Below are 15,894 nucleotides of genomic sequence, written 5' to 3'. Positions count from 1 at the left end.
GCGAAATACCTCGACTGAAGTGCTGGCAAGATGATGTCCGCTTTGTCACTGGCTATTTCAGGGGTTTTCACTTTCGCATGCGCTTTTCTTGATGTCTATGTTGCTCTCTCGCATTCCTAATTATGAACTTTTTTGCTGATTTGAAGGAAATTTATCACACAACCACTCATTACTGAATCACAGGGAAACGCAGCCGACTTTATAATGTATGAAACAGTGAGCCATGGCATTTTTTATTTCTTTTTAACAAAGCCAGCTCCGTCGTCGCATAGATGATAATCTAAAATAGCACGTCTGTAGATACGCGTATTCCTGAGAACGTATACTTTTGCAAATATAGCGAGGGAGGTGTTTCTAGTCGGTCGTTTTTGGTGTGGCTTTGTACCGCGAATAAGACAGGTTTTCGCTCATATTATTCACTGGCACGTTATCGGTGCCCAATCGAAAGAAACTCGTTTTAATATCATAGCCCAAAGGAACTCTAGAATGCTTGCATTATTAAGATACAGCTTGAAATTGGAGTGGCTTCATATAACCTATTCCATTCCAAAGAATACGCAAGCGAATACTTTTAGTAACTGTTCCCTAATTATAGTATTTTATTAGTTTATGTTGCACTCAGCACAGCGCGGATTTCGCTATTAGAAAAATGACTGATGGAGGGCTGACTGTGTGCGAGAAGAGCAAGGTAACATGTAACTACGAATTCGTAAACGGTACAAAAAAGCAGAAAAAATCGCCTCTAACAAAATAAATATTCCGGTACGGCACCCGAAGAAAACCAGCTGAAAACGTTATATGCGGAAGTAATTTTTTTTTTTTTGTAGTGAGTCCAAGGGAATCCCGCAGGCTGAGAAGATAACGCCTATGTACGGTTCATTTGCAACCATCAACAAATGTCTTTGTTGGGACTCTCTGACTACTTCGATTTGCACTGCGGTGAATTAGCAGACTGCGCGGGTTGAACAGCTTCATCTCTATTAAATCACTTCATTCAATGTCGCTGACAGATCCTACTACTTCTTGGCAAACGGTGCCAATCAGTCATGAAATGCATTGCAATGCAAGCTTTTGTGAATTCGCAAGCTCACCTGATTTCGTGAAGATATGAGCAAGCTTGCAGAAGATGCAGTCACAGAGTGACCGTTGCTCTTGCGTAGCTTATGTATGAGCAGGAATGCAACGCTGGTTACCAGGCGCGGCGCAGCGCCATTTTTCAGAATGGAAGCAGAAATTCTAATGAGGCACTGAACTCTTCTCTGGGTCTTCGCTTCTAGTGTTGGCGCTGTCTTCTGTTCCTCTCCGCACCTCTCTAGTACATATTCAGTAAAGAAAAGCCTGCAAATCGCATTAAAATGCCGGCGCTTCCTTTTGGTTTGCCAAGTGATAGACTAACGCGTAACGAAAAAACATGTAGCAGGCTATAATTCACAATCTCCCCCCTCCCCCCAATTTTTCGAGCCATAATATTTGGCCTCACAAACGTCAATGTCTAACGCCAAGCTGAATACTTTGATGCCTGTGTGAATAGTCTTCAATAATTTTCATGGACGGTTCTAAACAAGAAAAACTGTGTGGATGCCTACTGGAAGCGCAGGAAGAAACAATGTCTTGCTGCTCTGGCAATATGGACGGCGACAGCGGCTGCCCCTACTTTTCGTGGAAGCATTGTAGTCGTCACGGCCAACAGCACGCAGGGTCGCGGCGCTGAACTGTCTCTATTGGTAAGCGCGCGTACGAACAGTAGAAACCATGCACCCGCGATACGTCCACAGAGGGGCCGCACGTCCGTACCTCTGGCTCTGTGTAAGTTTAGTGCTCTCTTATTTACTGCTGGAGCACTGAATTGTCCTAATGAAGAGCCACACAGAGCTCGTGCAGGCCCGAGCAGCTATGTTTTTTAGTGAAGGCCTCGAGCAGCACTGCCGTTCGAAGGGGAAAGTTAAACCATCCACAAAGTGGCGTCGTTGGGCGGGGTCCCATCTGCGGCAGGACATGTGGGCCAGTTACTGCATAGTAAATAGTGCAAAGCGCGGCGTTTGCCAGTCGCTCGATACCGAGGCCCAGATTGGCCGGCCAGGGCAGTATCGAAAGCAGCTTGGTGAAGGTTGGTGTGAATGCTTGAGCAAATATAAACTACAATCCTCTGAAACGGTGCGAAATATTCAACGGCTACACCATCCTGAGGGGGGGGGGGGGCTCAGGTTTCAGGAAATGGACAAGAAAACCACAACCAGGAAGTATGTACAGCTCTGCCCGCAGAATTATACAAGACATAGGGTGCTCCATCGTAGTTAGGATATTGCCGGTATAACGCAACTCCGTAGTTTAATCAAGACGCAGCAGTGTGAAAGTCTGCGTTGATATTCGTGCATGCATGGAAGTCTCAAAGCGAACTCGTGAGCCGGTGCGTGCTAAGTGAGCCCTTAGAGAGAATGTTAAGAGAGTATGTTGAGAGGTGAAGAGAGCCTTTCTTTTGCCAATTGAAATCATTCACGATGGCGTTCACCTTAGCTATTCCGAGCCTCTTTTATTTCCTTCAGAAATAGCTCATCTACTGCAGTGCGCGTTAAAATTAAGGCGATTGTCACCCACACTTCGAGCACTTTTATGCGCGAGGTTCCCAGACACCCTTAGAGCGGTAGCGGTCTCGGACTCACAGGAGATGCCCTCGACTCAGCGTGGCAAGCTGAGCGGAGACCAGCTACCAAGTGACAAGAGGGGTTTGGTTGTTTGGTGACCAGCTTTCGCCGGTCGCAATCCAGAGAATGGGTCGGAGCCAAAGGTTCACAAACAAAACAAAGTTTATACAGCAATGAGACGACACAGAGGATTTCACAATCACTAGTACAAGCACATACAGAGTGATTAACCAAACAATGCAACTCGTGCAAAGTTAAACTCGAGAGAGGTTACAACACAAGGGGAATATTGCACGCCAAGTGCAATAACACAAGAGGTAAACAAACAAAACACAATTTGTTCACCGGGCACTGCGACAGTCCGATGACCAGAGGTCCACGACGATGCTGTCTCGCAGACTGGCGAACGCTGCCTCCTTGGTCTGTTGCTGGTCGAGTGGTGTGGTACCGGGAGTCGAGCGGGCGCGCTTCGATGAAGCTTAAGCGGCGGATTGGACTGACTGACAGCGGTCAACGCTCTTCTTATGTAGGCTTGGTCCGCGTCTCTCTGTTCTACGCGCCAAAGTAGGCGCGCAGATACACGTAGTGTCGGCCGAGCAGTCTCCCTTCCCTTTAAGGCGAAAGCCTTTAATGCCTCATGATGTCGTTAGCAGACGCGTCGGCAGGAGTGTCGACAGACGCGTCGGCAGCCGTGATCATGCTTTGCAGTTCATGTACGTATCTACGTATTAGTAAAATGCACAGAAAATTTGCGCAGTAGTGGGCTCAGCTTGGTTGTAAAAAGAATATTCGACGACCAAAGAAATAGATGACAAAGTATATTAAAATATCAGAAGATTACAGTAGGAATGAAGCAAACGCTATAGGAGCAGACCAAATGATGATGCATTCTCTTCTCATAATGATTATTAAGCTTTTCTTTTACAGTTCACATGCTTGAGAAAATCTGTTACCCCTGGTTTAGTATACCGCAAAATTCACTTTTGGACCTTAAAAGTCTATATTTAAATGTAACTAGCGCGTTTCGCTGTAACTTTTAGCGACCTTCATGGTTGTTAGCGGATTTAGTGGCGATTTCGTACTAAGCTTGACCTTGAAGACTAGATTATGATGCGTTCTTATGGTGGAAGAGTACCTGGGACGAAAGATCTTCATGACACAATTTTTATTTTTACGGTTGGATCCAAGGCCTATTTTACAAGCATTTCACGCCAGGAAAGCCAATCACAAAGCAAAGAAAAAGAAATTGACGATTATGTATACCGGAAATGCTTGAGCTTTAGCTTTCAAGATCTTACTTTGTTTTACTTTTGTCTTTTCTATCAAAAGTGGAGAAGTACAAGGAAAGGAAGTGTCACCGGTTGTGCACTGAGATATATTTTCTTTGTTAAAAGAAGTGACGATACAGAGCTCTCGAGATATTCATGTCATGTGGGGAGAAAGAAGAAGAAGCCTTTTGGGATAGGGATGTTTCATGCCTACCGAGGCTGCGAATTCCGCATCAACAGCCTCCTCGTGTATTCATCCAAAAAGCTGTCAACAATGCAAGCCGATGACAGCACTTCTTCGGTGGACAGTGATGGCGCCTCAAGCGTCGGCAGCCTGGAAGGCCACGGCAGCAGATCACCGCTCGACGACCGAGAGGCAGATCGAGGTATGGGACAGAACCTTGAATGACATTTTCCAGGTACAGTCGCGAGTAACAAATATTAAGAAAATGACGGCACCGAAGCGGTGAAAATCGCACAGCGCGGCTGGCGCGGCGCTGTGCATTGAGAACACACCTGGCACTTCTGATTTCGGTGCGTTCGGTTTGGTTTGGTTTATGGGGTTTAACGTCCCAAAGCGACTGAGGCTATGAGAGACGCCGTAGTGAAGGGCTCCGGAAATTTCGACCACCTGGGGTTCTTTAACGTGCACTGACATCGCACAGTACACGGGCCTCTAGAATTTCTCCTCCAAAGAAATTCTAGCCGCCGCGGCCGGGATCGAACCCGCGTCTTTTGGGTCAGCAGCCGAGCACCATAACCGCTGAGCCACCGCGGCGGCTTATTTCGGTGCGTTCGTAACCGCAGCTCTGAACGTTGCCATCTCTCACGCCGGTGGCACGTCACTAATGGTAATCTTATTCACACGCGACTCTAGATAAATTTGTACGCTGTAAATAGGTTCTATACGGTAGAGAAAAACAATAACTAACCTTAACTCTAAAGGCCACGGAGTTTATAATGTTGTTGGATTTAACGATTATGTCATTGCTGTTTAGTGACACCGCCTTTCCTGAACACAAAGGTTGTGGTATGCAGGATGTTCTTGTCGAAAGTTGTTGCAAGCGCGTCCTTGCACAGCGTCGCTAATTACAAAGAACAAAATCTAATGACATGAAGATGGCAGTTAGCTTCCAAAAAAAAGGCATGTAGTACGACTTTGCTTTCTGTCTGGCATTTTCGAAGGCTGCTAATAAAAGCGATATGTGTAGCCTGGAATGGGAGAGTGAGAAGCTCTTTAATAAAGGGAAGAGAATTCAGCCAGCTTGGAAGCAACGCTAATTGTTTAATTTGCGTTGGGGAGCACTTTTAGGTGAGATAGACAGAAAGAGGACTGCGTAGAGAAATAAGAAATGAAAAGGAAAATGTCAGGATAAAATTGAATGCACGAGAAAGAGATTCAGTAGAATTGCAGTTAGTGAACAAGTCGAAGAAAAGGTTGCTCATTGTACCGCTTATCGCACATGCAAGGATTCCGCAAGGCTCAATAAAGTACATACGAATATAAGCGCTGTTCGTGCAAAATATGCAGGGATATATTCGCAGACGAATCACTAGAAATGACGACCTCCCTACGCGTGTCGTTGGTATTTTCTACATCCCGCTCAGAAAGAGTGACATCCACTCTATAATAGCATGAATGCTTGATATTATATGGAGGGTTCTATGCTCCTCGACAACTTTTTCTGGCAATGGATTTGACGCTACTGGACCGAAACTCGTCTTGTCGTTTTTTATTCGGTGTTTGTTAGTTTTAGTACATTTATAACACAAATATAGAATTAAACAGTAAATGCGAAGAAAAAGTTTTCTTGATCACAACAAATTTTATAGGTACTTATAGGTAGAAGAAGCCTCAAAAGATCGCACCACCTGCTCCGTGGACGGAATGAAGCTCGTCCTGTCTAGAGAATAGTGCGCGCATCCCTCAAGACTGACCACAAATGAAGTTCCTGCGGGGCGAACAACGCGCAATGGGCGAGGGGGATGTTAGTGCGGCCGGGATATTTAGCGGACTGATGCACTTACGGTCAATGAACGCATTTCTGAGGGTCCTTATATACAGAGAAGCGATTTGGCCGCAATAAACAAGTTATTTTAAATCTGGCTATAAACAGAGAGAGGAAATTTAATGAGACTAAAAGGTAGAGAGGCTGTAAACACTTATGCATTAGTGCAGGCAGCAGAGTCATAAACTATCTGCGACAACTATAGCATTCAAATAACCTTCGTCATCGCTCGTTCAGAGCCATTTTTTAACATATATTGGCTTATACTTGAAAGCATCGTCATCGTCACGATATCCTAAACCTAAATACAGTTGTTTTTTAAAGAAATTTTACTCTGGCCACTGAAGTGGATAATGACTGCTGCGGACATGCTGTCTCCCCAACAGCTAATTCGTTATTTTCTCACCACAAGGCTTCCTGGTAGTTCATACGGTGAAGTCGAAAGATAGGTATTGCTTGAGATTTCTCCGGCGATATAAATCTGTTGAGAGAGAAATGAAGCAGTAACTTTCTGTTCATCTTGACACTGCTCGTAGATGTCATAAAAAATATTACGTGCGTACTTCAAAATGCGTGTATGCCATGACGCACCACCTCAGGAACACGACAAAAAACAAACCTTTCAGAAGAATCAGCCGCGAGTTATCCCCATGCAGAGAAGAGATATTTTTGCCGGGCGTGAAACATATGCACTACAGCCGCTTGTGGAGAGGAGAATGTAAGGCGATGTTCACCGTGTTTCACGTCAGCATTTAGCATCCTCAAGGTAAACAACTTTACATACACAGCAGATGACAAAAAATTACAAACAATTAGCGTGGTGAGTTCAATTGCAAATTTGGTTGGCTTGCAATTCGGTTTTCACATCGGTGATGGTTCGAGGTTTGGTATACAGGTCAATGCGATAGCAGTGCTCTGGATCTATTGTCCACTGATGAAAGTTGATGATGACAACGACATATAAAAAACAGCGCCGGAATCTCGATATTAAACACGCGATATTGTCACCTGCGGCTTTGACATAATTGTCTAATGCAGTGGCCAGCGAAGATGACTCGTTCCCGCCAGTGCGGGTTCAAAACCAACTCCAGGTCATACAGTGTTTTGCCTAACAGTGTTCTGCATAGCTGGCCATAGAGCCTGCTGGCAGGTAGCCCAAAGCGCCGTGTGCAGGTTGGCACCTGACCACCGCGTATATGGGCCACTTTCCGAAGGCTTCGGACCGACAAACAATGGCGAAATCAGAGATCAGGAGTATTGGTGCTCGCGCACTAAAAACTTTCTTCCGTTTAAGCTTTAGCTATGGTACACCGCCGCAAGGGGCTCAGTGGTTATGCTGCTCTGCTGCTAACCCGAAGGACGCGGCTTCGATCCCGGGCGCGGTGGTTGAATTTCTTTGGAGGAGAAATTCTAGAGGCCCGTGTACTGTGCGATGTCAGTGCACGTAAAGGAACCCCAGGTTGTCGAAATTTCCGGAGCCCTCCACTACGGCGTCTGTCATAGCCTTAGTCGCTTTGGGACGTTAAACCCCATCAACCAAACCTTTAGCTACGGTACATTAATAGAACGCAATAAAGAAACGACACTCAAAGCTTCTACAGACCCCTAAGAATGCTTCATATTACCTGTGCGATTTAATCAAAACCCCTCACCACTCATTCTGAAGCCAATTTTGGCATGCCTAGCGGACCGTCCTTGCAACCGCTGCGAAAAGGGTGAAGTGTTCCTTCTCGCAGAAATTCGAGGGACTGAACTTCGTCATGGTGGCCCGAATTAATGAAAAATGAATCCGTCCGATCTATATGCAGAAGTTTCGCATCGGTTAGCGTCCGATATTGTTGATGTCCTTACTATACGATTACATCCACTCGTGTCAAAACCTGGCTTTAAAAATTTAACCATAATTTTGAAGCACCACAACGACTAAGCACACAGAAACAACAAAACCCCTACAAAACGCGCAGATCGGGAAAAAAAAATTGGTCAGTGCTGTTAAATTCAGGAGTCCACTGTCAGCTGTGACCTTTATCAGCGCAACACATGCTCCAGTGTGAAGCGCTTCGCGATGCTCCTGAAGCCTCTGATTTATAATCCACCTCATTTGCTATGATGTAGAGTCCTTGTCAAAAGTTTTTTGGATTATCGCGGCTTTGGCCGGAGATGGAGCTGGAGCATAGAGTGCACCACGCGAAGAGCATGTCCCTCTCGATCAGGGGCTCTTGTGGTTAAAAATTTACAAAGAATGCGAGCAAGGCAGACCTCCTCGCCCGCCAGAGGCTTGGCTGCTGATAGCTGCCCTACACTCGGCAGCCCTCGAGCACGAGCTGCGATCCCTGCGGATTCCCAAGCTCTGCAAAGGGCTCTTCGTCTGTTTCTGCGGCAGCCCCGCTTTTGGGTGGATGTTTATGTGGCGCTGCTTTTGTGTGGATCATAATTAGGGATACCGCGTGTGAGTTAAGACGGGCTCCGGCTTATGTTTTCATCCTTCTGAGAACAAAACTGGCGCTTAGACCAGTACCCTAGCACTGCAGAGAAGGTACTGTCCTGAACCTGAAATGAATAGTATACATGAACATGCAGGAAGTGCGGAGCTGCACGGCGAAGAATGGCACTACGCGCACGCTTGGCGGCGAGCAGCCACAGCCGGGTTCTGCCTGCTCTGCTGCCTGGTGTTCCTGTCCAGCGCCGCCGTGACGTGCCTGGTGGTGCTCCTGCTGCGCAACGACAAGAGAGTGTCGGCTCTTCTGACCGACCTCATCCGTGCCGTACTTGCTCAGCGCCTTGGGAACAACGACTGAACGTGCTGTGAAGCGCAATTTGTCCTTTTCTAGGACGATGCGTTTATTTATAATTTCATGCGGGCAGAGTGAACGTTGGAATTGATGCCAGACCATCGTCTGGGATCGCATTTTCGCCAGCTAAGTGAAAAATAAATTAAGGATTACAGATTTAAAATGACCGAGAAGGAGACTGAGAATACAGGACCTGGGTTCATAATACAGAACCTGCAGAAGAACTGCATCTACCAGAATTAGGTATCCGGGAGCTGTGCTTTCGCGCATTGCTCAAGAAGAGCAACCTGCGTCTTACAATCCCAATCGGTGGCTTTGTTTCGAAGAGGCACCTGCCGGATGCTGTGACGAATCGCTTAACCGCTTCACTGTGTCGGTAGTTGTATCATAATTCGCCGAGATGTATCCTTGTGGTATATTTTGGGTAGTGGCGTTGTCACAAGGGCAACAGAATTACAATTGGCTTATGTTGGGTAGTGAAAAATAATGAACTTGGCAATAGAACGTAGTCAGAATTCTAGTACAGAGTGAATGAAGAATTTTAATGCGTTTCCTTCGCATCAACCCAATTGTTTGGCCAGCAGTTATTTTGTTTTACTGTGGAATTACGTCATTTAAATCTTTGTATGTTTACACTGAGCGCACCGGGCCATCACACATCGGCAGATCTGGAAACACGTCGAGAAATTTTATAAAATTTGATGAAACTGCAAATTAATATTCATGTGTCAGTTCGTGCAACCATTTGGTTAAGGAAATATTCCGAATAAAGGCTCGTGTTATTTGTCGGTTGGAATCTTTTCCGCGAAGCTGAGGAAGGAACCTTCGATCACGAAAGACATACATGGCAATGAATGTCAGAAAATATGTAGTGTAGTGTGCCAACTGTGACAGGTTCCGCTACCGCCATGCGCCGACACTGCGCTGCGCCTGACGACGACGAAGTTATGCGCCGACACTACGCTGCGCCTGACGACGACGAAGTTCCTCCGCTCTCTTCTCTCTTGGTGCTGGCTACGCCCGTCGACGCTGCCAGACCCTGCACAGCGGTTCGGTCTCTTGAGGACGCCTAATAAACGCACCCCTACAATTGGTGCAGGTGCTGGGTTCGTCCCCTACCAACCTGGAACTCCGGAGCCGTACGCTGCCGCCTGTGTCAACCATGCCAAATGAGACTGCCCCAGCACCGGCGGCCAGTTCAACCACCGTCATTTGTTCTGGCGCCATCCGGCAGCGTGACCCTGCCCTCTTCAGTGGCACTGCCGACCAAGATGTTGACGACTGGTTGTCATCGTATGAGAGAGTGAGCAGCTACAACAAATGGGATGACGCTATCAACCTGAGTAACGTCATCTTTTATCTCACGGACGTGGCGAACCTCTGGTTTCGAAACCATGAGGCGGACCTACCCACTTGGCCCGTATTTAAGAAGAGTTTTGCGGAAGTATTCGGCCGCCCTGCGGTGCGCAAGCTCCGTGCCGAACAGCGCTTACGGGACCGCGCTCAACACACCGACGAGACCTTCACAAGTTACATTGAGGACATCGTTGACCTCTGCAAACGTGTCAACGCCGCCATGCCAGAAGCGGACAAGATCCACCACATCCTCAAATGCATCGCTGACGACGCATTTCAGATGCTCCTCGCGAAAAATCCTACCACCGTCAGTGAGGTTATTAAGCTTTGCCAGAGCTACGACGAGCTCCGCAAGCAGCGCGCTTCCACACGGCGTGCCGGTGTCTGCGACGAGGCCCTCTCTACACTGGCCCTGGGCGGTACTTCTCCTGAGGACTCCCCTCTTCTCAACCAAATCAAAGCCTTCGTTCGTGAAGAGGTCGCTCGCCAGCTGTCCCTCATATCACATTTTCAAGACCCCGCCCGCCAAGTTCCTGACTCGACCCCGTCTTTGGCTCCTACCATTCGCCGTGTCGTGCAAGACCAAGTCGCTGACCTGCTACCGTCAAGCCCTGTGCTCCCGCCTGTGACAGCCCCCCTGACGTACGCCCAAGCAGTGGCCAGGCCACGACATACGCCGGCACCCGATTCCTACCAGGCCGCCCCTTCTTTCCGTCCGCCGCCGCCGTCTGAGCCCCCGTCTCAAGCTCCGTTCTCAAGAGTTCGCCCACATCCTACGAATCCCTGGCGTACTGCGGACAACCGACCCATCTGTTACGCCTGTGGTCGGCCCGGCCATGTCGCGCGGCTTTGCCGCCAGCGCCTTCCGCCTTCTCGACCTGATCTGCGCTCCTACCCGTACGATGCCGAACTATCCTCGCCGAGAAGTCCACCTGGTCCCCCCTTTGTTTCCCCTGATCGCCAAATTTACACCACTCGCCGATCGCCTTCCCCTCGACGCCGTTCCCCTTCTCCGATGCTGCGACGTTCTAGCTCCGCACTTGAGGGAAACTAACAGCCGCAGTTCCGGGGGCAAGAACTGCGCTTGTTTCGAACTCCTCAAGTCCTCCGTGTCGTCCCGCTAATGTAATCGTAGTGTTCGTGGAAGGTGCCAAGGTTCTCGCCCTCGTCGACACGGGCGCTGCAGTATCTGTTATAAGTGAAGCTCTATGCCGCCGACTCCGCAAAGTGACTACCCCACTTTCTGACTTTTCGCTTCGCACCGCCTCATCACAGCGCATTCATCCCTCAGCCGCATGTACGGCCCGTGTCCTCATTCAAGATGTTTTGTACACCATCGAGTTTATTGTGCTGTCTCACTGCTCACACGACATCATCCTGGGATGTGACTTCCTTTCGACCCATCGTGCCGTTATTGACTGCGCTCGAGCTGAAATCGCCTTTTCTCCGCTGTGTGACGCTCCCTTTTGCGACGTACCTACGCAGTCTGCCAAACTTGTGGTCGCGACTGATACCGACATTCCTCCGTTTTCTGCTGCCCTCGTACCCCTCTCCTGTGCCGGCGTCACTCATTCAACTGTTTTCTTCACGCCTTCCGAAATCGCTTCCCGCCATTCCTGCCTCCTGCTTCCCTTTGCTGTTCTGACGATCGACCATGGACAAAGTGCAATTTACGTCTCGAACCCATCTTCGTGCCCATCAGCAGTGCTCCGAGGTGAATGCCTCGGGCGTATTGAAGAACTTGATTCCTGCCTTCCCTACCCTATTCTTGATACCACCGCTTCCTTCGATGTCGATGTGCTCAGCTCCTGTGATGTTAAGAATGATCCACCGCCCTCCGACGTCTTCCACCGTGCCATTGACGCTGACCTTCCACCCGCGCTACGTGATCAACTCGTCGCCCTCCTCCAGCGCTTCAGGTCTTCTTTCGATCTTCCTCAGACTGCCTTGGGCCGTACGTCTGTCGTTGCGCACACCATCGACACCGGTACACACGCCCCTCTTCGCCAGCGCCCCTATCGTGTCTCGGCTTCTGAGCGCCGCGTCATTTCTGATCACGTGAACGACATGCTCCGTCGGGGTGTCATACAGCCCTCTCACAGTCCCTGGGCGTCTCCTGTGGTGTGGGTAAAAAAGAAAGATGGTTCCATCAGGTTCTGTGTTGATTACCGCCGGCTCAACAACATCACACGCAAGGACGTCTATCCCCTGCCACGAATCGATGACGCCCTGGACTGCTTGCAAGGAGCTGTGTATTTCTCCTCGCTGGATTTGAGGTCAGGTTACTGGCAGGTGCCTATGGCTGACACTGATCGCTCAAAAACTGCCTTCATAACACCTGACGGCTTATATGAGTTCAACGTCATGCCGTTTGGCCTTTGCAACGCCCCGGCAACTTTCGAACGCCTGATGGACACCATCCTTAGTGGACTCAAGTGGGAGAGTTGTCTTTGCTATCTCGATGACATCGTCGTCTTTTCTGCGGACTTTTCTTCTCATCTCATCCGCCTGGAGCGCGTTCTGACTTGTCTTACTGACGCTGGGCTCCAGATGAATTTGAAAAAGTGCCGCTTTGCTGCCCGACAACTCACCATTTTAGGACATGTAGTCTCTAAAGACGGCATTCTTCCGGACCCCGCCAAACTTCTTACAGTTGCCGAATTTCCGAAGCCCACCTCACTGAAGCAGCTCCGTAGCTTCGTTGGCCTTTGCTCGTACTTCCGTCGCTTCATCTTAAATTTCGCCTCGATCATCGCTCCTCTGACCCAGCTACTCGCAGGCAGCTCCAACCTCTCCGCTTGGACGCCTGCTTGCGATGACGCCTTCGACACCTTGCGCCACCTTTTGGTTTCGCCTCCTATCCTGCGCCACTTTGACCCGACTGCGCCTACTGAGATCCACACTGACGCCAGCGGTATTGGACTGGGTGCCGTTCTCACCCAACGCGAACCTGGCTTCCGTGAATATGTGGTCGCCTACGCCAGTCGGACCTTGAGCAAAGCGGAGGCCAACTATTCTGTTACCGAACGAGAATGTTTGGCCATCATTTGGGCCATTGGAAAATTTCGTCCCTATGTCTACGGTCGCCCGTTCTGTATAGTAACCGACCACCATGCCCTGTGCTGGCTGGCCTCTCTCAAAGACCCGTCAGGTCGCCTAGCTCGCTGGGCTCTGCGATTGCAGGAGTATGACATTCATGTCATTTACCGCTCCGGCCTCAAGCATAATGACGCGGACGCTCTTTCCCGCTCGCCGCTACCTAGTGCTTCATCGCCTGCTGCTGTGTCTGCTTACGACTTGTCCTCGCTTGCCACTGCCGACATGTCAACCGAGCAGCAGAAAGACCCTTGGATCGCCAGTCTTATTAACTTCCTTTCGAGTCCTACGAATGATAATTCGTCCCGTTCTCTCTTACGTCAAGCCCGTCACTTTTCTATTCGGGACGGTCTCCTCTACCGTCGCAATTACCTGTTCGACGGACGCAAATGGCTCCTAGTGATCCCCCGCCATCTACGCACCGACATTTCCGCCGCTTTTCATGCGGACCCACCGTGTGCCCACGGCGGCGTGTTGAAAACCTACACGCGTCTGCGTCTTCGATTCTACTGGCGTGGCATGTACCGCTTTGTTCGCCACTTTGTGCGATCTTGCCCATCCTGTGAACGGCGTAAATGTCCGCCTCACACCTCGCCTGCTCCACTGCAGCCCTGCCCGCCCGTTTGACCGCGTTGGCATAGACCTCTACGGCCCCCTCCCTCCCACTCCCGCTGGTCACCGCTGGATTATCGTGGCCGTGGATCATCTCACACGTTATGCTGAAACGTCTCCATTACCATCTGCCTCCGCCCACGACGTGGCTTCCTTTCTTCTAAAGAACCTGATTCTTCGCCATGGTGCTCCTCAAGAACTGCTCAGCGACCGTGGACGCGTATTCCTGTCTGACGCTCTTGAGGCCCTCCTCAAGGAATGCCGCATTATACATCGAACCGCTTCGTCTTACCACCCTCAGACCAACGGCCTGACCGAGCGTTTCAACCGAACCCTCAGTGACATGCTGTCTATGTACGTCGACGCCAACCACTCCAACTGGGACCAAGTTCTTCCCTTCGTCACCTACGCATATAACACTGCGACACAAACGACCACTGGATTCTCTCCCTTCTTTCTTTTGTACGGCCGCGAGCCCCCCTGCACGATGGATACTCTTCTTCGCTACCGACCCGACATTTCCGAGTCCACGCCACTGTCCGACGCTGCCAGGTACGCCGAAGAATGCCGCCAGCTTGCTCGCTCGTTTACCACGCAGACCCAGTGGCAGCAAAAACATGACCGCGACACTTCCGCGGCCTCTACCTCCTACCCTGCCGACTCCCTTGTGTGGCTCTGGGTGCCTCCCACAACTCCCGGCCTTTCGCGGAAACTGCTGCATCGGTATCATGGTCCCTACCGGGTTCTCAAGCAAACATCTCCGGTCAATTATATTGTTGAGCCTGTTGCACCCGCTGCGGACTTGCGTCGCCGTGGCCGCGAAACCGTCCACGTCGACCGACTGAAGCCGTACTACGACCCCTCTGTTCTTCCTTCCCCTTAAGAAGCCAGGATGGCTCCTTTTCACCCGGGGGAAACTGTAGTGTGCCAACTGTGACAGGTTCCGCTACCGCCATGCGCCGACACTGCGCTGCGCCTGACGACGACGAAGTTATGCGCCGACACTACGCTGCGCCTGACGACGACGAAGTTCCCCCCGCTCTCTTCTCTCTTGGTGCTGGCTACGCCCGTCGACGCTGCCAGACCCTGCACAGCGGTTCGGTCTCTTGAGGACGCCTAATAAACGCACCCCTACAGTAGGAAGATGAAAACAAAACAAACAATTGCAATGAAAGAGCAGAGGTATCGTAATTAGGACGCTTTTGCATTGCATAATGATAATATATTGGACTGTACACTTGCTTTTGCGGCTTGCAGTTCACTTGTTTCGGGGATCTGCCACCACTGATAGTACTATAGTACAAACGTAACCATTTTTTAAAAGGCTATATTGCACATTACTAACCACAATGAGTGGCACCGTCACGTGCTCTAACTGCCTTGAGATGCCTTGGTCACGATGGCGGTTGACGGTTTTGTCGTCTTTCTTTCTTATGTTCCCTGGTGCTTTACGCGTCCCAACACGCCATAGTAAACCTTCCCTGCGTACGTCAACCGTTAATCGGGTATATATCTGGTGGAGCCACTGGGTAGCGCCCCATGTGCGTTGACTTCGAAGACACCCATGACGCCAATTCTCAATTCGTCGATACTACAGCCGTCCGCCACGCGAGAAGCCGCATGCGAGGCCTGCAACCGGTGTTTGGCCAACTTACAACATCGGTAAGTTCCATTACGTCCCCCGCGGTAGCCGGATAAATTAGCACTACGGGAATGATCTGCCGCTCTTCCTTCACGCACCTCGGCCACCACCATAGTTCAACGGTGTCAGGTTCGAGGACGTTGAAGAGTGTTTGGCCAGTTCTGACATTATGGCGCGCTTGAACGAGTGGGACGGCGAGCATAAACCGCCGAACGTTTACTTCACTCGGCAGGATGCGGCCAAGACGTGGCTCAAGAATAACGAAGCTCCATCAAAGTGTAAGGCTGTCTGCCGAGAGCTGTTAGCATGATCCGCTAGCAGTGAGCGAAAGGAGAGGAAATCGCCCTGCCCGTGCGCAGCCGCCCCAATGAAAGCGTCGCCATTTTTTTGTGGACAAGACGCGACTCCTCAGTCCGGCTAACCATGCTATGCCCGAGGCGAAGAAGGTGCGCCTCTTAATGCCCGGAGTAAAGAAGC

The 15,894-nt window shown here is 50.0% G+C and overlaps 1 protein-coding gene across 1 annotated transcript; it reads left to right on the top strand.

Moving 5' to 3' along the window:
* The first annotated feature begins 4,109 nt into the window (after positions 1–4,109).
* LOC149362560 (uncharacterized) lies at positions 4,110–8,717 on the top strand. The gene is made up of 2 exons (XM_089568330.1): positions 4,110–4,296; positions 8,500–8,717. Exons 1-2 carry the CDS (start codon positions 4,110–4,112, stop codon positions 8,715–8,717), a joined length of 405 nt encoding a protein of 134 aa, XP_089424456.1.
* The last annotated feature ends 7,177 nt before the right edge of the window (positions 8,718–15,894 follow it).

Source organism: Amblyomma mixtum, chromosome 2 (assembly GCF_055824585.1).
Source record: "Amblyomma mixtum isolate Tamu chromosome 2, ASM5582458v1, whole genome shotgun sequence".
Lineage (NCBI taxonomy): Eukaryota > Metazoa > Arthropoda > Arachnida > Ixodida > Ixodidae > Amblyomma > Amblyomma mixtum.
The sequence above is the reverse complement of the archived record's forward strand: the minus strand, read 5'-3'. Positions and strand labels throughout refer to the sequence as shown.